This window comes from Ooceraea biroi, chromosome 12, assembly GCF_003672135.1.
Source record: "Ooceraea biroi isolate clonal line C1 chromosome 12, Obir_v5.4, whole genome shotgun sequence".
Classification (NCBI taxonomy): domain Eukaryota; kingdom Metazoa; phylum Arthropoda; class Insecta; order Hymenoptera; family Formicidae; genus Ooceraea; species Ooceraea biroi.
Window position 1 is genome coordinate 3,656,376 of NC_039517.1, and position 22,651 is coordinate 3,679,026.

At 39.9% G+C, this 22,651-nt stretch overlaps 3 protein-coding genes and 2 long non-coding RNA genes across 5 annotated transcripts in view; 3 read left to right on the top strand and 2 right to left on the bottom strand.

The window, feature by feature from the left end:
- LOC105285074 (glycogen phosphorylase) overlaps positions 1-13,400 on the top strand; it is a 32,605-nt gene extending 19,205 nt beyond the window's left edge. Inside the window, 11 exon segments of the mRNA XM_011349030.3 lie at positions 2,025-2,301; positions 9,032-9,133; positions 9,247-9,561; positions 9,664-9,775; positions 9,863-10,182; positions 10,315-10,625; positions 10,706-10,820; positions 10,932-11,114; positions 11,216-11,563; positions 11,651-11,980; positions 12,098-13,400. Coding sequence (XP_011347332.2) covers positions 2,025-2,301; positions 9,032-9,133; positions 9,247-9,561; positions 9,664-9,775; positions 9,863-10,182; positions 10,315-10,625; positions 10,706-10,820; positions 10,932-11,114; positions 11,216-11,563; positions 11,651-11,980; positions 12,098-12,253 — 2,569 coding nt within the window. The 3' untranslated portion in view covers positions 12,254-13,400.
- LOC105285075 lies at positions 13,223-13,926 on the bottom strand. The gene is made up of 2 exons (XR_894985.2): positions 13,585-13,926; positions 13,223-13,507 (listed from the first exon to the last, which is right to left on the bottom strand). It is a non-coding gene; the product is annotated as an uncharacterized LOC105285075 (long non-coding RNA).
- A 6-nt stretch (positions 13,927-13,932) lies between these two features.
- LOC105285070 (galectin-8) lies at positions 13,933-18,791 on the top strand. The gene is made up of 7 exons (XM_011349026.1): positions 13,933-14,094; positions 16,630-16,715; positions 16,931-17,141; positions 17,237-17,434; positions 17,517-17,605; positions 17,686-17,880; positions 18,126-18,791. The coding sequence occupies exons 1-7, from the start codon at positions 14,005-14,007 to the stop codon at positions 18,271-18,273; spliced, it is 1,017 nt and encodes a 338-aa protein (XP_011347328.1). The 5' UTR covers positions 13,933-14,004; the 3' UTR covers positions 18,274-18,791.
- LOC105285071 (acetylcholine receptor subunit alpha-type acr-16) lies at positions 18,507-22,623 on the bottom strand. Its single transcript, XM_020033506.2, has 9 exons — positions 22,470-22,623; positions 21,515-21,654; positions 21,390-21,434; positions 21,039-21,148; positions 20,734-20,950; positions 20,387-20,555; positions 20,152-20,301; positions 19,847-20,016; positions 18,507-19,106 (listed from the first exon to the last, which is right to left on the bottom strand). The coding sequence occupies exons 1-9, from the start codon at positions 22,552-22,554 to the stop codon at positions 18,864-18,866; spliced, it is 1,329 nt and encodes a 442-aa protein (XP_019889065.1). The 5' UTR covers positions 22,555-22,623; the 3' UTR covers positions 18,507-18,863.
- LOC113563055 lies at positions 19,080-19,700 on the top strand. The gene is made up of 2 exons (XR_003407294.1): positions 19,080-19,368; positions 19,453-19,700. It is a non-coding gene; the product is annotated as an uncharacterized LOC113563055 (long non-coding RNA).
- Positions 22,624-22,651: the final 28 nt, after the last annotated feature.

Consider the following 22,651-nt stretch of genomic DNA (forward strand, 5'->3'; position numbering starts at 1 on the left):
ATGCATTGTACTCGCACCGTATAACGGTGATTGAGTCGCACATAATCGCACTGGTGACGGAGCGATTAACGCGCGCTAGCATCTCTTCGCGAGCTTCGCCGTCGTATTCCGCGGGAGAAGGGAATACAATAATAGTTTTCCAAGGCACGACGGCCGGCGAAGTCAAACGGTCGCATGCGTGCATCGGCATTCTGATCACGAGAGCAAAATCCTTGTAAACAAAGGAGACAAACATCATGAGAGAAAGAGTGAGTGAACGAGTGTGAGAGAGCGCGAGCGAGAGAGACAACATTTAGCAATTAATTAGTCGTTCACCATTGCGATAAAAACAATGACGGCACGTTTCTAGCCAGCTATAACAGTGCAATGTGCGCGAAACTGCTTTCCAAAATTGGATCTGCCCATTTCTTCTCCCTCCCCGTCCTCCCTCCTTTTCGTCTGTTCTTCGACGATGTATCTTATCGTAAACTTGTCGTCTTTATCTACCTGATCCTGATGATATCCCTTATTCCTCTTTGCAGAGAAAGAAAGATATAGTGAAAGAATGACAATGAGTGCATCTGAACGACTGAGAGAGAGAGAGAGAGAGAGAGAGAGGGGTGGATAGCGAGGGCGAGGGCGAGGAAAAGGAGAAGAGCAAGAGAGAGAGAGAGAGAGAGAATGAGCAATAAGGCTGCACGTGACTTATCGTAGTACCATTTTCCGAAGCATCGTATTCGAGTAACTTCGATCATTGTTCGCGGGCTGGATGCCGCCGAAGGTAGCCAGTTTCGAATGCCTGTGACGCGACGAAATCTAGTAAGAAAGAGTGACGGGGTGGCGGAGAATCGTGATGCTCTAAGGAACCGACAGACGGAGATAAGAGAACATGAAATGTTCCGTATGAATGTTAAGCGGAATCGTTCATCCCTCAGCGAGATAGATTTTAAAGTAAGTCCACAACGCGTGCAGCGAACTCCCCGCACCTTCTCGGTGTTTTGAGTTGTTGTTGCGTTTGGGAGAATCGAGAGCGAGAGGGTTGCACGACGACGAGTTGAATTATGCAGAAACGTATATATTGTATCTGTCTCTCAATGACGTTGACGTTTGCGTAATATTATTGCTATCGCATCATTAATTGTGATTACATCGTTATGTACGCGCGCGCATCACGGACGTGTACACGCGTACACGTGTCTACCGCATGTTTCTACCAGCGTACGTGCATTTATATACGTTATATGTTATGATGATGATGATGATGACGCACGTGGATGCGTGTGCGCGCGTATGTGAAAGGAAAGGGAACCGTCATCGAATAAAGCGAGATCCTAAACCGAGAATGGAACACATCGAGCGGCGAACGATGAAGATGCAACTTTATATTATATCATAATATCTCTATCTGTAGTTATCGTCAACACGTTTTTATCGGGACCGATGGCAAAGTGTTAAGAATGTGAATTGTAATACGCGTATTGATGCTTCTTGACGTTTTCATTATTGCATCTGCATCCGCACGATTAATTTATAAATAAATGATATTAAATAAGATAACCGTGCTGTACCTAGTACGTTCTTGCGACATCATCGTCTTCCCCATCGTCGACGTTCCGTCAATATCCCGTGACGCTTTCCCTCGGAAGAAGCTCCTTTACTCCCGAAATGCAACATTTGACACGACGACGTTTTCCTTGCAGGAAGCGCTGGGAGACATAAAACGACTCGAGAATTCTGAGGCAAGAACGCTAGAAAGAAGGTTATGTTATTTTTAAATGACGCCCGTCTTCAGTTTTATTGCGCTGTCGCGAAAGACACTCGGGCGAGGGGATTCCACGTCCATACGCCGTACGGAGACACGTACCGGAGTGAAGTTGGCGGTTGAACCTCACGCCGTCGCAGATACGTAACTGCCGGCTCGCGCGCATGCGTCACCTTGAGACAAGGTGACCACCAGCAGCAGGCCAGCAGTAGCAGCCGCGGCTCGTACCATTCGCCTACGGTCGGCCGCGTAGGTCGTGCGCGTGTTATCGCTGCAGCTTGAGTGCACCGCGAGCCGATTTTCAGTGGGAAGTCATCATGTCGGTGCCGAGCAGCGACCACGAGAAGCGGAAGCAGATCTCGGTGCGCGGCATCGTCGACGTCGAGAATGTCGGCAACTTCAAGAAGACCTTCAACAGGCACCTTCACTACACCCTGGTGAAAGATCGCAACGTAGCGACGATCCGCGACTACTACTTCGCCCTCTCGCACAGCGTCAAGGACAACCTGGTGTCGCGATGGATCCGCACCCAGCAGCACTATTACGAAAAGGATCCCAAGGTGTGTATAGATATATTTTTCTTTCTCTCGGCATATCGGTAAATCGACTCTCGAAAGTAATCGAATCGAGAACGATAACTCGAGAGGGTCAAGCTCCGTTTGAAGCAGGGCAGTTTAGAGAAATGAGCATTCTTAATCGCGCTGCATACACGATTGCATGATAAAACACACACACATGCATGCAAAGTGTGTGAAATAAAATCGTATTTAAGGGGAAGCTGGAGTTGCTAGTGAACTATTTTTTCACTATAGCGATGGTAATTGCAGTTTCGAAAATTCTCTTTATTGCTTGTGCAGAATAAAAAATCCTTTTCCACAAATGAAGTATAGATAGAAAGAAAGTCCGCTCTACAGGACTGTATATTCAAAATGGAAAAAAGTTAAAAACTTGCATTTGTCTTTCCTAACTTTTTTCCATTTTGAATATAAAGTCAGAATTCTGTGTTCTCCTGTATTCTAACCTCTAATCCTAAAGGAAAACACAGAATTCTCTTTCATGACGCTTCTAAAGTCACTTCGAAAAGCAGTCTCATATTCCTTAATTGTGTCCAAACACCGCTCAACAGCGATTTTGTGCGTACAAATTGCCAAATTTTTGTAAAAAACATTTGATTGTGCAAATATTGTGCGATGGCAGCACCATCGCGAAGAAGTTCACTATAGCGATGGTAATTGCAGTTTCGAAAATTCTCTTTATTGCTTGTGCAGAATAAAAACTCCTTTTCCACAAATGAAGTATAGATAGAAAGAAAGTCCGCTCTGCAGGACTTTATATTCAAAATAGAAAAGTTAAAAACTTGCATTTGTCTTTTCTAACTTTTTTCCATTTCGAATATAAAGTCAGAATTCTGTGTTCTCCTGTATTCTAACCTCTAATCCTAAAGGAAAACACAGAATTCTCTTTTATGACGCTTCTAAAGTCACTTCGAAAAGCAGTCTCATATTCCTTGTGTCCAAACACCGCTCAACAGCGATTTTGTGCGTACAAATTGCCAAATTTTGTAAAAAACATTTGATTGTGCAAATATTGTGCGATGGCAGCACCATCGCGAAGAAGTTCACTATAGCGATGGTAATTGCAGTTTCGAAAATTCTCTTTATTGCTTGTGCAGAACAAAAACTCCTTTTCCACAAATGAAGTATAGATAGAAAGAAAGCCCGCTCTGCAGGACTTTATACTCAAAATGGAAAAAAGTTAAAAACTTGCATTTGTCTTTCCTAACTTTTTTTCATTTTGAATATAAAGTCAGAATTCTGTGTTCTCCTGTATTCTAACCTCTAATCCTAAAGGAAAACACAGAATTCTCTTTCATGACGCTTCTAAAGTCACTTCGAAAAGCAGTCTCATATTCCTTAATTGTGTCCAAACACCGCTCAACAGCGATTTTGTGCGTACAAATTGCCAAATTTTTGTAAAAAACATTTTATTGTGCAAATATTGTGCGATGGCAGCACCATCGCGAAGAAATTCACTATAGCGATGGTAATTACAGTTTCGAAAATTTTCTTTATTGCTTGTGCAGAATAAAAAATCCTTTTCCACAAATGAAGTATAGGTAGAAAGAAAGTCCGCTCTGCAGGACTTTATATTCAAAATAGAAAAGTTAAAAACTTGCATTTGTCTTTTCTAACTTTTTTCCATTTCGAATATAAAGTCAGAATTCTGTGTTCTCCTGTATTCTAACCTCTAATCCTAAAGGAAAACACAGAATTCTCTTTTATGACGCTTCTAAAGTCACTTCGAAAAGCAGTCTCATATTCCTTAATTGTGTCCAAACACCGCTCAACAGCGATTTTGTGCGTACAAATTGCCAAATTTTGTAAAAAACATTTGATTGTGCAAATATTGTGCGATGGCAGCACCATCGCGAAGAAGTTCACTATAGCGATGGTAATTGCAGTTTCGAAAATTCTCTTTATTGCTTGTGCAGAACAAAAAATCCTTTTCCACAAATGAAGTATAGGTAGAAAGAAAGTCCGCTCTGCAGGACTTTATATTCAAAATAGAAAAGTTAAAAACTTGCATTTGTCTTTTCTAACTTTTTTCCATTTCGAATATAAAGTCAGAATTCTGTGTTCTCCTGTATTCTAACCTCTAATCCTAAAGGAAAACACAGAATTCTCTTTCATGACGCTTCTAAAGTCACTTCGAAAAGCAGTCTCATATTCCTTAATTGTGTCCAAACACCGCTCAACAGCGATTTTGTGCGTACAAATTGCCAAATTTTTGTAAAAAACATTTTATTGTGCAAATATTGTGCGATGGCAGCACCATCGCGAAGAAATTCACTATAGCGATGGTAATTGCAGTTTCGAAAATTCTCTTTATTGCTTGTGCAGAACAAAAAATCCTTTTCCACAAATGAAGTATAGATAGAAAGAAAGTCCGCTCTGCGGGACTTTATATTCAAAATGGAAAAAAGTTAAAAACTTGCATTTGTCTTTCCTAACTTTTTTCCATTTTGAATATAAAGTCCTGTAGAGCGGACTTTCTTTCTATCTATACTTCATTTGTGGAAAAGGAATTTTGTATTCTGCACAAGCAATAAAGAGAATTTTCGAAACTGCAATTACCATCGCTATAGTGAAAAAATAGTTCACTAGCAACTCCAGCATCCCCTTAACACAATTCGTTTCTTATCGAAGGAAGAGTTTAAAGAAATTTATTGAAGGATCCACCCTGACCCGGCGAGAGAGAGCTTGAGGGCGTGCTTGCGAAACTGGATAGAATTCGCTGCACTTTGCTCTTATCAGTTATATTTCGCAATGTAGGAAGCTCGTTGATTATGGTTCGGTTATAGTTCATTAAGACAACGGACGAGCCACCGACAGTTAAAAGTTGCAAAGAACCGGTCTGAGATTACGCGATTTATCAATAACAACTGTGAGTCGACACGAACGCGACGATGCATTATTACATTATTTATATTTATCGGAGTATGTGTGTTTTGCGCAATACTGGAAACTGGGCTAGGTTATATGTCTTCTCTAATGAAGAAGAACAGAAAACAGTTGAGAGGTTAGTGATACTTAACTCCGATGATTCTTTTCTTCTTCTGTGCGCACGATGGTGCAAAGATCAGTTGAATAACAAAGGGTTAATCAGATTTGAATCTTTTATTAACAATAAATATGACTTCCGAGCAATTATCATGATCTTCTGATCTCTTTTGGTTAGAATCTCCGAGTTATTCTTCGTTCGCTGATAATGACTTTCCCGAAAATCTTTAGCGTGATAGCTACATGACTTCAAAGTTTTATCAAATTAATAAGATTTAATTAATAAAGAATTAATAAAATAATCTTCTGACTCATGTCGACTAAAGCAAAATCAACGTAAAATTGTACGTTCAGAAAATCTGTTAATTAAAATTACAGTCGCGAGCGCTTCGCACGAGACTCGTAGATGCAATTTGCCGCGCACAGGCAAAACATTTCACATTCTATTTCAAGATACATTTTCTGAATATACGAGCGCGATACAGTCACGTCACTGTGGAGCGCTTTCCGCACGCCGAATATATTTCTGTTGTTGCACAAGTATAATTTACTGACATAATGGAAATGAGAATTTCTAAGAATTTGATTATACAAACAAAATGTCTTGCCTGATTAGGTAAGTACTCACAATGTGACTCACAAAATCAAAACAGTCTCTACGAGTTATAATAGGCGTCAGCTGATCGACCCTGAACGACTTCTATCCTGCTTTGAGACGAAGATCTGACAGTTTATTTTTATTTGTGCGGCCGCTGTCATGCAGTGCAACAATTTATGCTAATGATGTAATACGGATGACAGTGCGCGCGCGCGTGCATGTACAAAAACAGAAATTAATTCGAATTATACATCAATAATTCGATGCATCAATTTAGCATACTTGGAAAGAATCAGAGAATCCAAATTATCGTTTTACCGTATCTGATTACACTTTTGACATCCGCGCGCGCATATACGTACATTTAGAGAATCCCCTATTATGAGATATGCTCCTAATATGAGATAATGGGGTTTCTGCTAAACTAGTGAGCACTATCTGTTAATTCCACCATAAACTTATTACTCTTGGTGTAAAATGTATTTAGTGAAAAATTCATTGTTCGTTATTGCGTTTAGCCTTTGCAAGAAAAGGTTTGTGAAATTGTGAACATGTCAAAGGAACTTGAGGTAAGTCTTTAAACCTTATTTATTATATAATAAAGAAATGGTTGGCAATAAATTCAGTATGCAATGATAGAGTAGAATCGTAGTAACAGGAAAATACGCGATTTGTTGAATTGCTTAATTGTAGAGGTTAGATTTCATGATCGCGGAACCGCTAGGCGTGTGGCTCGTATAATGAGATATTCAGGGTACTCTTAATATGAGATAATTATTGCTCGAATATGAAGAGTATGTAGTGTAATAAAAAGAAAGAAAATACTACTTAAGGTTAAAGAAAAGTTAATACGAATTTATGTTACGAATTTCTGTGTATTTAATTTTTATAGAATCTGACTATGGAGGTTAGAGAAACGAGGAAGCGTCGACAGTGGAATCGTGAAGATTTGGCGAAGGCTGTGGCAGCAGTATTTTTATAAAAATATCTAATAAAGTTTTTTACTCGCAATACTGATGTATTTTGCACTTTTAACACCGATTTCTCAAGGTATCTTATATTAGGAGCACACTTTCGCGATCCTGCGTAAAGCTCTTTTTTCAAATTTGTTTAATTTTCAGAAAAAATAATATTTAAATTAGATTTTTCATTTCACCAACCTAAAGCTTATTAAATTCTCTTCAAGCGAACGTATTACATTTTTAAATTCTGCCTATAGATTTCCTTACATTCGGCAAAATCGATATGGTATCTCATAATCGGGGACTTTCCTCTACATTCGGTGATATTATTACGGTACTTATACGTAATCGCGGAACCGCTAGGCGTGTAGCTCGTATAATGAGATATTCAGGGTACTCTTAATATGAGATAATTATTGCTCGAATATGAAAAGTATGTAGTGTAATAAAAAGAAAGAAAATACTACTTAAGGTTAAAGAAAAGTTAATACGAATTTATATTACGAATTTTTGTGTATTTAATTTTTATAGAATCTGACTATGGAGGTTAGAGAAACGAGGAAGCGTCGACAGTGGAATCGTGAAGATTTGGCGAAGGCTGTGGCAGCAGTATTTTTATAAAAATATCTAATAAAGTTTTTTACTCGCAATACTGATGTATTTTGCACTTTTAACACCGATTTCTCAAGGTATCTTATATTAGGAGCACACTTTCGCGATCCTGCGTAAAGCTCTTTTTTCAAATTTGTTTAATTTTCAGAAAAAATAATATTTAAATTAGATTTTTCATTTCACCAACCTAAAGCTTATTAAATTCTCTTCAAGCGAACGTATTACATTTTTAAATTCTGCCTATAGATTTCCTTACATTCGGCAAAATCGATATGGTACCTCATAATCGGGGACTTTCCTCTACATTCGGTGATATTATTACGGTACTTATACGTAATCGCGGAACCGCTAGGTGTGTAGCTCGTATAATGAGATATTCAGGGTATTCTTAATATGAGATAATTATTGCTCGAATATGAAGAGTATGTAGTGTAATAAAAAGAAAGAAAATACTACTTAAGGTTAAAGAAAAGTTAATACGAATTTATATTACGAATTTCTGTGTATTTAATTTTTATAGAATCTGACTATGGAGGTTAGAGAAACGAGGAAGCGTCGACAGTGGGATCGTGAAGATTTGGCGAAGGCTGTGGCAGCAGTATTTTTATAAAAATATCTAATAAAGTTTTTTACTCGCAATACTGATGTATTTTGCACTTTTAACACCGATTTCTCAAGGTATCTTATATTAGGAGCACACTTTCGCGATCTTGCGTAAAGCTCTTTTTTCAAATTTGTTTAATTTTCAGAAAAAATAATATTTAAATTAGATTTTTCATTTCACCAACCTAAAGCTTATTAAATTCTCTTCAAGCGAACGTATTACATTTTTAAATTCTGCCTATAGATTTCCTTACATTCGGCAAAATCGATATGGTACCTCATAATCGGGGACTTTCCTCTACATTCGGTGATATTATTACGGTACTTATACGTAATCGCGGAACCGCTAGGCGTGTAGCTCGTATAATGAGATATTCAGGGTACTCTTAATATGAGATAATTATTGCTCGAATATGAAGATTATGTAGTGTAATACAAAGAAAGAAAATACTACTTAAGGTTAAAGAAAAGTTAATACGAATTTATATTACGAATTTCTGTGTATTTAATTTTTATAGAATCTGACTATGGAGGTTAGAGAAACGAGGAAGCGTCGACAGTGGGATCGTGAAGATTTGGCGAAGGCTGTGGCAGCAGTATTTTTATAAAAATATCTAATAAAGTTTTTTACTCGCAATACTGATGTATTTTGCACTTTTAACACCGATTTCTCAAGGTATCTTATATTAGGAGCACACTTTCGCGATCCTGCGTAAAGCTCTTTTTTCAAATTTGTTTAATTTTCAGAAAAAATAATATTTAAATTAGATTTTTCATTTCACCAACCTAAAGCTTATTAAATTATCTTCAAGCGAACGTATTACATTTTTAAATTCTGCCTATAGATTTCCTTACATTCGGCAAAATCGATATGGTATCTCATAATCGGGGACTTTCCTCTACATTCGGTGATATTACGGTACTTATACGTAATCGTGAATCTTGATTGTTTCAGAGAGTGTACTATTTGTCGTTGGAATATTACATGGGAAGATCGCTTCAGAACACGATGATCAATCTGGGAATACAAGGGGCGTGCGACGAAGCCATGTATCAGGCAAGTTTTCAGTCACTTCCTTCACTAATTTTCCAATCAACTGTTATCTTCGCTCAGGAAAGAGCTGAAGAGCCCAGAATCACACCTTATAACCATGGCCGTTTCTACCGTAGATGGGTTTAGATATAGAGGAACTGGAGGAGTTCGAGGAAGACGCTGGCCTCGGTAACGGAGGATTGGGTCGTCTAGCCGCTTGCTTCTTGGACAGCATGGCCACGTTAGGCTTGGCGGCCTACGGTTACGGAATACGTTACGAATACGGTATATTCGCGCAGAAAATCAAAAACGGCGAGCAGGTAGAAGAGCCGGACGACTGGCTCAGATACGGCAATCCCTGGGAGAAAGCCCGACCGGAGTTCATGTTGCCGGTGAATTTCTACGGTCACGTAATCGACACGCCGGGGGGCAAGAAATGGGTAAACACGCAGGTAACTGAAATTTTCAATATTTTATCTCAACTATTCCGTATAAATGTTCGCGATAATAATCGCACTGTTTTATTTTTCCTTCTTTACCGTAATTTGCCACAGGTTGTTTTCGCTATGCCCTATGACAGTCCAATCCCCGGCTACAAAAACAACGTTGTTAATACGTTAAGGCTGTGGTCCGCGAAATCGCCCATAGAATTTAACTTGAAGTTCTGTAAGTACGTTCAATCCGTGCTGGACTTGAATCTAATTTTCTTGCGTGCCAATGTCGGTATTAAAAATTTATTCGTATTTTTTTCAGTCAACGACGGTGACTACATACAGGCTGTAATCGATCGTAACTTGGCGGAGAACATCTCCAGGGTTCTCTATCCCAACGACAACTTCTTCGAAGGCAAGGAGCTTAGGTTGAAGCAGGAGTACTTTATGGTTGCCGCTACTCTACAGGACATCATTCGAAGATACAAGTCCAGCAAATTCGGCTCGAGAGAGCACCATAGAACTGATTTCGATGCCTTCCCCGACAAAGTGGCGATTCAGCTCAATGACACGCACCCCTCCCTCGCTATTCCTGAGCTCATGAGGATTCTTCTCGACGTCGAGGGACTCTCCTGGGACAAGGTATCGGCAATCTCTTCCTCCGAATAATCTGAATAAGTTTAAAAACGATTATCATTCTCGGAGAATATATAGAAGAATAAGAATTCGTAAGTATCTTTCGAATGATTTCGAAAACCGTTGAAAACTCTTCAGGCTTGGGATATTACGACGCGCACATGCGCCTATACAAATCACACGGTTCTTCCCGAGGCGTTGGAACGATGGCCTACCGCGATGCTAGAGAGCATTCTTCCGAGACACTTGCAGATAATTTATCACATAAATCATCTGCACCTTCAAAATGTCGCAGCCAAGTGGCCCGGTGACATGGATCGCGTACGCCGGATGTCCTTGGTAGAGGAAGAAGGCGAAAAGCGAGTCAATATGGCTCACCTTTCGATCGTCGGTAGCCACGCTATAAATGGAGTCGCCCGTATCCATTCGGAAATTCTCAAAGACAGTGTGTACGTTTCATGTTGAATTATGTCTGTCAGAACTTGCGAATCGAGATTAATGAGCACGCCTAATCTCCATTCTCCATTAGCTTCCGAGACTTTTACGAATTGACACCGGAGAAATTCCAAAATAAAACGAACGGCATCACGCCAAGAAGATGGTTGTTGCTCTGTAATCCAAATCTGTCTGACATTATCGAGGAAGTGAGTATTTCAATTACGCGGAGTGCTTTTTTAATGCTCGAATACTTCTGCAGAGAATGAATGACTCTTTTTTTACATACGTTTTTACGAGATTTATTTTACAATCCGTAGAAAATCGGTAGTGAATGGACAGTCCACTTGGAACAGTTGACACAACTGAAGAAATGGGCAAAAGATCCAGTGTTCCAACGTAACATCGTTAAAGTCAAACAGGAGAACAAGTTGCGATTAGCGCAAATGTTGGAGAAAGAGTACGGCGTTCGGGTCAATCCAGCGTCTATCTTCGATATTCAGGTTAGTATCACCATCAATTAAGAATATTTTTCTATCAAAGAATAATTTTATTAACTAATTGATAAAAAATTGCGAATTAAAGTACGACATTTCGTCGACAGGTGAAGCGCATACACGAGTACAAACGGCAATTATTGAACTGCTTGCACGTCATCACTTTGTACAATCGAATAAAGAGGAACCCCTCTGCCCCTTTCGTTCCAAGAACTGTGATGATCGGCGGCAAAGCGGCACCGGGCTATCACCTAGCGAAGAAAATCATCAAGCTTATTTGCAGCGTCGCCAGCGTCGTTAACAACGATCCGATCGTTGGCGACAAACTCAAACTGATCTTCCTTGAGAATTACCGAGTGACCTTGGCCGAAAAGATCATACCCGCGGCAGACCTGAGCGAGCAAATCTCGACCGCTGGCACCGAGGCGTCTGGCACTGGCAACATGAAGTTTATGGTCAGTAGCTTTTGCCAATGAAATACGAGTCGACTCCGAAGCATTACGTAATTATCCAGAGAATAAAATCTTGCATCGTGTTCTCAGCTGAATGGTGCGTTGACCATCGGCACCTTGGACGGCGCGAACGTAGAAATGGCGGAGGAAATGGGCAGAGAGAACATTTTTATTTTCGGTATGACGGTAGACGAAGTGGAGGCCTTGAAGAGGAGAGGCTACAACGCTTACGATTACTACAACAAACTGCCAGAGGCGAAGCAGTGCATCGATCAGATCCAAGGTGGATTCTTCAGTCCGAACAATCCCGACGAGTTCGGAGATATTGCTAATGTGTTGCTCAAGTGGGACAGATTTCTTTCTTTGGCCGACTACGAGAGCTATATAAAGATGCAGGATAACGTCAGCAAAGTCTATCAGGTATCCAACCAGTTCCGTTTTAATGTTAAAATCAAAAAAGTATTCAATTTCACTAATGCTGCGTTTATATTCAAGTGTTATTTCTTAAAATTTTCATGACACGCTCGTGATTTTCAGGACGAGAACAAGTGGGTGGAAATGGCTATTCACAACATAGCGTCGTCGGGGAAATTTTCATCGGACCGCACAATTGCCGAGTACGCGCGCGAAATTTGGGGCGTGGAACCCAACTGGCAAAAACTTCCGGATCCGCATGAGCCCCGTGATATTTAAATAAACCGCTCTGAGATTTTCTTTTTTCATAAAGTGTTAAAGACATTCGTCCGTTTTGTTTTTGCAATATTGTCCTTCCGTTACAAGTGACAATGAGTTACCGGCAATAACTAATACCGTCCAAAACGGTCAGGATCGCACAAAGTAATGAAGATTATCATCTGCGAGAATCGCAGAATCGCGGGAATAATATCGCAATTATCTTATTTTATGAATATCTATTTTCAGCAATAAGTCATAAGTGGATCAAGAATGAACGATACTCAAGCAAGCCTAAACATTTTGCACAACTTTGAGACGCTTCCATATTTCAGAGAAATCCCTTTGGAATAACAAATTTAACTAAACGTGCTAAGAACATTACGCTTTGCGTCTTTTAACGTTGAACATTTTTATTGCATCACAAAATCAACTTCTTGGTGTCCATAAATTAAAATATCTATATATATCGTTGTGAAAAAAGGGGAAATGATTTAAGAGTTGTAAAAACAAATTTTATTAGCTGACAAGTTTTTGGTGGATAACTATGATTTCTCAAACATGGTGAACGTATGTGTGTTATAATAACGAAAGCGAAAGGATTAAAGGGGCATGTGTGATAATGATACGGTACAAGCCTAGTATGTACATCATATTTCTGATTATGACGTGATGTGTGTTTCAAATATACAAAACAACCGAACCATCTACTCTTAACTGTGTTCGATACATTCACGGCCTTGCATTACTCATTTTGTAACAGTCAATACTTTTTCAGACTGAGAAACACCCAGGCCCATATTCTCAACTCACTTCTATCGATAAAAGCCTATAAAAGGGGCTTGAAAACCATCCGATTGCCTGAGAAATCACATTGAAGCCGCTTTTATCAAAAAGTGTTGAGAATAAGAGCCCTAAATCTCGATGGAGATGTCCATTTGTGAACAATGAGTGGGAAATTATGTGCAAGTGACTTGTTACAATTGTCTTGTCTTGTCAATGTAGAGCAGCCGTGCTCACTTTTATTAATAAATGGCCTGTATATTGATTACATAGGAAAATAGCGCTTGTATAGCTCCAAATGCTGGCACATACTATATAATGTTCGAGAAATACATATTGTACGTTGCGAGGGATGTAACTTGTTGAAAATAAAATCTGTTACGAGAGACCTCTTGAAGTTGGATTGAAGCGACCAAAGTGCTCTCGAGGAAGATGTTCTTGCAACTTTGTTTCATAACACATTCTTTAAAACTTCTCAATTCTTCTCTTGTCCTTCAATCCAATCGATTTTAATAACTCGACGACTGCTACTCACGTTACTAAATTACCAAATGTCACGCAAAACTCACAAGTTCGCCTCACGTATGTACGGGACACGGAGCAAATAGTTTCAGGTGGTCCTCGAGATAAGAATAGCCTCGATGACGCTAATTAATCCGGCTTACACGACGTTGCACGTGTCTCGAAGTCTCGATTGAAAACATTGCGAGCCGTTGCGGGGGCAGAGTCGATAAGATACGTGCGTTAATCGTGAGTCACCTAGTATGCGCCAACGCGAGTTGGCGCAATCGCAACTGCAATTTGTCCTGTCGCATTCTCGCGCGAAACGGAGCGGATTCGCACAGCAGACGAGAATAGACGAAGCGACGTGCCGACGTGAGAGGCGCTGGTGCACGAGCGGCCGATGCTGCGCGTTCGACAGGAGATTTGATTTGACGGACGGAGCTCGGGCCCGGCCGCTTGTCAAGTGAATTTGTGCTGGTGACAACATGTCATCCTCATCCAGTGACGTTTTCGCCGCGGCGAGAGAGGAGGCGTTCAAAGATTTCTCCCATTTTGACGAGGCGACCGTGCCCGTAGTGAGTATCAGCCTCATCCCACTTCGTTTCTGTCGGCTCTGTCCTTGTCCAAATCACGAGTCTACATATAGTTGCCTGCACGTGTTCAAACCAGTCTGCCAGTCGGTATGTTACCATCGGTACTTACCGACGCGTCTCGTCTACTATTACCTCATGCTTGGTTTACAACGATAGATAACCTCTACACACCTACATGGATGTTATACAAGTCTTACTATTAATAATTAGGGTAATTGTGAAGGAGAGCTCCTTCCTCTCCGATTTCCTTCAAACTTGGTAGAAATGTATATTTTGGTCCTAAAACACGATTGCGAGAAGGAAAATCGTCGCTCTCAAGTAGAACCAAAGTTACAGCTTACTCAAATGACAGTTTCGGGGTTAGGAAATCTGTCATACCGGCAGTCTACGGGCGTAGCGCATACTGACCAAGCATGCGCGGTGTTTTTTCACACGCTTTTTATGCTTATTTTGTTCATAGTATACTTTATAGTAGCGAAATGTAAGATTACTTGTGTTAAGGCGATCCTGGAGTCGTCTGTATTACCGGCGGAATCGGTGATTTTCCTGCATTAATTTCCAAATTGCTATTATACTTCGGACACTGTATTTCTTTGTTTATTAAATGATGCTCATTGGCAAATAAAAAGGTAATTTGGTAATTATAGTTAAATACACGGTATTCTCTGCTCTAACCAAAATCAAACAGTTAAATAGAAATTATTCTCTACTTTAATCGAAAGTAAAAACTGCGAAAGACCTAACCCAACCCAACCGCGTTTTTTATTTAAAATCGGGAAGGTCGTCTGTAGTATACTTAATTACCAAATTATCTTTTTATTTGCCAATGAGCATCATTTAATAAACAAAGAAATACAGTGTCCGAAGTGTAATAGCAATTTGGAAATTAACACAAGTAATCTTACATTTCGCTGCTATAAAGTATACTATGAACAAAATAAGCATAAAAAGCGTGTGAAAAAACACCGCGCATGCTTGGTCAGTGTGCGCTACGCCCGTAGATTGCCGGTGTGACAGATTGCCTAACCTCGAAACTGTCACTTTTCAGCACGTAATAACTTTTTTTCTACTTGAGAGCGACGATTTTCCTTCTCGCAATCGTGTTTTAGGATCAAAATATACATTTCTACCAAGTTTGAAGGAAATTGGAGAGGAAGGAGCTCTCCTTCACAATTACCGATTACCGGTATGACAGATTTCCTAACCTCGAAACTGTCACTTTTCAGCACGTAATAACTTTTTTTCTACTTGAGAGTGACGATTTTCTTTCTCACAATCGTGTTTTAGGACCAAAATATACATTTCTACCAAGTTTGAAAGAAATCGGAGAGGAAGGAGCTCTCCTTCACAATTACCGATTACCGGTATGACAGATTTCCTAACCCCGAAACTGTCACTTTTCAGCACGTAATAACTTTTTTTCTACTTGAGAGCGACGATTTTCCTTCTCGCAATCGTGTTTTAGGATCAAAATATACATTTCTACCAAGTTTGAAGGAAATTGGAGAGGAAGGAGCTCTCCTTCACAATTACCGGATTACCGGTATGACAGATTGCCTAACCTCGAAACTGTCACTTTTCAGCACGTAATAACTTTTTTTCTACTTGAGAGCGACGATTTTCCTTCTCGCAATCGTGTTTTAGGATCAAAATATACATTTCTACCAAGTTTGAAGGAAATTGGAGAGGAAGGAGCTCTCCTTCACAATTACCGATTACCGGTATGACAGATTTCCTAACCGCAAAACTGTCATTTTTCAGCACGTAATAACTTTTTTTCTACTTGAGAGCGACGATTTTCCTTCTCACAATCGTGTTTTAGGACCAAACCTTACATTTCTACCAAGTTTGAAGGAAATCGGATAGGAAGGAGCTCTCCTTCACAATTACCATAATTAGTATCAACAAATATAAAAATGTACACGATGGGATTACTGTTCACGTTTTCGTCAAGATAACCTATTTGGCGAAAGATCGTCTGCGAAACAAATCCAATACAGTCTCAACAGCAGTGGGACAGTCTCCAGAGAGCCAGATGAAATGTTAATCACGAAATATTAATTATCATTCGAATCCGTCATTCAACTCACAAAAGAAGACGATTCTTTGGACGTTTTGGCTTACCTTTTACCTTCTCGATGGTCAACGCTAATAATTTACATGATTCGCCGTGTCTTCCGCAGGCGGCCTCCAAGATCGGGTGGTCACGTGACAGAAATTTGCGTGCCGGGCAATTATGACACGATAAAAAGTCCGATTGAAATTGTTAGCACTATCGTTCTCGTGTTGAAGAAGAAACTCGCGCTCTCACAGGTGAAACATACGCGACGATGAACGACGACGAGCCGCGGTCATCGTTAGTAGGCCCACATTTTCGAATATTGTCGCGCGCGCGGGCAGATGCCGCCGATTCACGTGCAAACATTGACGAGCATTTACGTATGAGTCGTCGAAAATTAATGGTGAAAAATTGCCGAGATGCGAGACACTGACCCGTCGCCTTCATTTTTATTTCAGAATGTCTGCAAGCCAGTGCCACTGCAACCACTGAAACCGACGTCCGCAATCATTCTTACCGGGTACATACCTGAGCACGCTTCAAGGTACTCGCTTCACAATTTTTATCTGCAGCGTTGCGATTGTCATTATTGTTATTATTACTGATTTATGCTGATCGCAGGTCAAATATTGAGAATTCTTAAACACTGAAAATTCTTTTCCTGTTTCGCAATAGTACGTGCGTGGCAGCATGAATGCTTCTTTCTGGGCTTGCAGCCCAAACTGGCACATGCTTATCTTTTAATTAACTGCGTTACAGATTTTCGGTGAATCTAACGTGCAAGACGCCTGGGAACATCGCCTTGCACTTCAATCCGCGGTTAGACAGGGGATACATCGTCCGAAATACGAGACTGCGTGGAACGTGGGAGGACGAGGAGACTTGCTCGCCTGCCGGTCCAAGCGGGTGCATTCTTCGCCGGAATATTTACGTGCACCTCATGATCTTTTGCACGAACGACGCGTTTCAGGTAAGACCCGCGCGTAGAACGCTTTGGAGCACTTACTGCATTTATAAGTTTCAAGCAAGTGCCAATTACTCTCAATCGTCATCCGTTTATTGCAGATTGCGGTAAATGGAGAACACTTCTGTGCCTTTTCCTACAGATCGCCCCTGGAAGACGTCACAGCCCTCGAAGTGAACGGGACCATCGAAGACGTCAGGACACGCCAGCTTAATCTGTTCGTCTATCCAGATCCCAATGTTTACAGACCGTCCCGAGCGTTGGTGCTGACGGGGGAGGAACCACTCGTGGATTTTTTAGTAAGACTCACTTCTTCCATCGTGAGATTAAAAGAGTTGCAAAAGAATCGGCAAGGAATTACTCTGGATGTCCCTTTTGCAGGACGTTCCCGTCACTGTTAACTTTGGAAGCGAATTTCGTGTCGGTACTCGTTTGACCATCGCTGGGAGATTGAAGCTACTCCCGTACTCGTGAGTAACTGCTGCTTTGCGACTGCAATCTTCGCGTATCCCACCTATTGTCGCAACGAGGTGTGTTCATTTCTTCGCAGATTTTACGTGAATCTGCAGAAGGGCAAGACCATTTACCCTCACCCCATCATACCGCTGCATTTAAATCCGCGATTCCTGTACGGCAGTAGCGCGCCGTACGTCGTCATGAATTGCTGGAGTAACGGCGCGTGGAGCCACGAGGAGCGACACCAAGGTCAATTATCCTGGATGCCCGGTCGAGATTTTTTGCTTACGTAAGATTTTTTGTTCTCCCCTTTAGCAAGTAAGCGCATTCGTCTCTTTCCAGTTTTGATAATCGCATAACTTGGATTCGGAGGCCTGTTGAACCTGGATTGAAAGGAGTTCACGGGAATTCGTCCTCTGAAGTCGCGAACTCTTCGTTGCGATTGAATTATAATAATGTTCAGGAATCAATAGATTAAGAATATCAACTTGCAGGTTTTCATGAAATAACAGACATTTTTATTTGGCGTAACAGCATTCGTTGCGAGTATGAGGGGTACACCATATGGTTAGGCAACAGGATGATCGGCGAATTTAAGCATAGGCTGCAGTCGTCGATCGTGGACACCTTACGAATCTCCGGCGATGTCGTACTTTACCAGCTTAGCATGCATTACGCTTGAACTGGCCTCAAGAAAATTGCAAACAGCAGCAGCGTAGTAACAAGGACGGGATGGCGGATGATTAGAGTGCGGAGTGCTTTTACATTTATCGATACTCTCTCTTGTATCTTGGGACAATAAGTTTATTCAAGACTGTTAATCCCATTTACATACGAGCGTAAGAGCTTGTGAGTATAAAAATTGAACAGCTGCTTCCGGAGATTAGGATTTGTAGAGAACACAGAAAATGCAAATGCTTTTGATACTGTCTTTTTATACGATAGAGAATAGGAAAACGTGATTCATTGAGCCCTAGCGTATTTTACAGTCGTTGTTTACAGATAAAGAAATCGTCGCAAATATACGCAACATCAATATATTCTCAATGGAAAGCTAAAAAATATTTTCATCCACGCATGCAGGTATATATGTATGTATATGTATATGCATACGTGTGTGCGTGGCTTTGTATGATATATTTGTATATATTATAAGACCTACATATACTTATTTACGAGAATAAATCAACGTTGAATAACGATTCACGATTCGATTCGTAGATTAAGCGCGCGCGCGATATGCGTTCGAATGATTTCAGAAAACAATTTCACTTAACCGACTTGATTTATGTACATTATTTCCATTATTGTGAAGATAAAGCAGAAGAGCACGAATGCGATGCGATCGACAGCCGTGCTCGCCAAGATCCATTCGAGTTGCGTGATGTTCTTCGTTGGGAAGATCATGTTCTGTCGATCCCCATCTTCCGAAATGTTGGATGTCGAATTGGTAGCGGATTCCTCCGTAAGTTTGCCACGCAATTCCTGACCAGGCATTGGCCGCCGCGTTTCAATCTGTAGAAACGTGGTTTCGTGTATGATGTCGCAGGAGAAAATTATCAAGACAAAGGTAACTTATACATGATTAATAGAAATGCAACGAAAATTAATATAAAATTAATGAATTAATTACCACACTTATGATGTCGCAGTAGAAAATTATCACGACAAAGGTAACTTATACATGATTAATAACAAACGCAACGAAAATTAATATAAAATTAATGAATTAATTACCACACTTATGATGTCGCAGTAGAAAATTATCACGACAAAGGTAACTTATACATGATTAATAACAAAATGCAACGAAAATTAATATAAAATTAATGAATTAATTACCACACTTATGATGTCGCAGGAGAAAATTATCACGACAAAGGTAACTTATACATGATTAATACAAATGCAACGAAAATTAATATAAAATTAATGAATTAATTACCACACTTATGATGTCGCAGGAGAAAATTATCACGACAAAGGTAACTTATACATGATTAATACAAATGCAACGAAAATTAATATAAAATTAATGAATTAATTACCACACTTATGATGTCGCAGGAGAAAATTATCACGACAAAGGTAACTTATACATGATTAATAGAAATGCAACGAAAATTAATATAAAATTAATGAATTAATTACCACACTTATGATGTCGCAGGAGAAAATTATCACGACAAAGGTAACTTATACATGATTAATAACAAATGCAACGAAAATTAATATAAAATTAATGAATTAATTACCACACTTATGAGGTCAGAGAGACCTAGTAGCTTTCCGGGCCAGCTTAGTAGGCACAGTTTGATATTTCGCGGAAGTGGTTTGCAAAAGATCCTTTTTGACATGTTGATCACCGAGATCGATATCACTAACGAAATTGTTACTAGGCAGAGACAGCCACTGTAAAAATAGACTGCAAATAGAAAGATTAATTATTTGAAATAACAAAATTGCTGTTTTCTCGTGTCATAGAAGAAATTATTTTTGTTTGTTAATATCAAGATTTTTTTTCATGCAATCGTGTGTCTTAAAATGTTTTTCTATCTACCTATGAGTGGAGGGTTCGTGGTTAATGGCACTTTGAGGCCACAGTAAGCCAAAAACACGGAGATAATCAACGCAGTGCAGGCCCCAACACTGATTTTCATTTCACTGTGAGGTGGTAGCCAGAATGTAAGTAGAACCAGGAAAACTATAGCTAAAAATTTGAATCATAAGCGTTAGAAGCTAAATTACATGCAGTGATAAATTTTGCACTGTTTAAAAAATAATGATGTGCGTACCAGCAGCAGGCATTATCAATATACTGCTGTAAAGCGCCGAATTTCTCTTTAAAGTCATCTGAAACTTTAAATTGATGTATGCATCCGGACAACAGGCGTAAATAGTCGATTTACGCGTTTTGTTTATGTCCATCAGAGTCCATTCCGCGTTTTTAACGTAAAGAGGTTCCTGTTGTAAATTAATAGTTGTATTTTAATATTATTACAGCTTTTCAGATTTTTCTTTCTATTCTCTTAGAATTTCCTTCACCAAGTGAAAAATAGAAATTCATTAAGAAAAATCTTTTACTGTAAACGTAGCAAATTAATGAAATTTCCGAATGATCAACTATAACGTTTTGTCATACATTATCCTCGGCTTCGCGCAATTCTAGATTGATCTGCTCGCCGTGATACGTCCAAGAACCGAAGGTCAACGTGCAAATCTGAGTATCGAAGGGCCACAGATGAAAGTCTAGCTCGCAAAGACCAATGAATTGCGCGGGTGGCACCCATAACACTCGGCCGTCGTTGTAAATGATGCAGTTAGTATCACCGTAATGTTCGACTGTACCAGCAGTTCCGCTGAAAGAAAGGTACACTAAATATTTTCACACACACAGGGTCTTAGATATCGGCATTTTCAAAAGAACCCAAGTGCAGGATCGTGTACCTCTGATACAGCAGAATGTCCGGTTGCCATACCTCGTGATTCCCTACGTGAATATATTGGATATTACCGTATCTCGAGGGATCCCATTTTAACTTTTCATCTATCCATGCCTGAATATTAAGACATAATACATGAATATTGAATGTGTCATTGTTGCATACACAAATGCTAATATGATTACCGCCTAGTTACGGAATAATTTTATGATAGAGTTAATAGAATATTAATTCTAACTTTAAGCCCAGGCTTAATTATTAGACACAATAATAGTTGTGCTAGAAGTTGGGAAATTATGACAAATTGTAATCATTTTGACATATCGAAGCTCAGATCGAAAGAAATCAAACTTACGTGCCGGGCCCACCCGTTGATGGTGATGGTAGACTTGAAGTCATCCTGAAAGTCAATATATCGATTGTAGAGTCACATGAAAGCGAGGCCGCATCGCTGCGTAAATTTTAATATCGCATACTTGCCACATCGACATAAAGAACGGCGATGTCGAAGTTGACCGTCGTAGTATTATAATGTTGCGTCGGTCGAGCGAACTTATCGTATTTCACGAACAGATCCTGCTTCAACCGATCAGTCCAGGTTTGATTCCACATAGGGTTCCCTATAATAAATCATTAAGAAACAATATCGGAAGCTGTAATTTCGTTAACTACGTGAGATACGGTGACTTGTGCCTTGCTCACGTTTCCCCGCGAAGCATGCTTCGCAAAATGATAGACTGTTTTGTTTTTAATTTCTCTGATAATTTAATTTTCCCTCTCTGATTGCCCATGATGTTCAAGGATTTATTGAGCACAATTTATTTACTTGTTACGCAAAAAGTGAAAACAGATGTAAATGAAAACAAATTGATTTCTATTCAAGTGTTCAGATGCCCTTGTCACTTCGCATTTTCAATATACAATGCTAACTGCGAATAATCTGTGAATATTCTGAAATACTGGCACTCATTTATTCACTTGATGTGCCTTGAATGACGGTACAAGTGGATAAATGACGACAATCTGCAACTGCTGTTAAATAAGGAAGCTCGACTGTTCGTCGAGATATATCTCAAGAGATATCTCCCTCGTTTATGCTAAGTATGTTTCATCGATACAACTTTATTAAGTCTATAAGTTCAATATTATATATTATATAAACGCGAGAAAATATAAGATAAACACACAGAAAGAGAAAAAAACATTTAATCACACAGTAATACTAATGATATGTGTTTTATTAAGCTACATAGCTTATTTCCAGATACATTGCAAGCAAATAGTTTAACGGATTAATAAGATCGAAACGCAGAATCTGCAAACTTTTTATAACTTTCATCATTTGTTTTACAGAATTGTGCATTGTGCGGTGTCGCGAGGATTCCGGGAAAGATTTCAGGATGCCTCGCACGCGCGATATTCGTTTGCCACTTACTTTCCGGCGTGCCGCTCGCGTGCAACATTACATTGCCGAATAAAACGAGCGCGATCGCCGAGCAGGCAGTACGAGTTAGCCGCATCGCGAGCTGAAGTGCGGACCGTCGTCGAGTTGACACTGACTACGTGAGAAGCGCGATACGTCGATACCGCTATGGGCAAGAGTGACAAGAAGGGGCT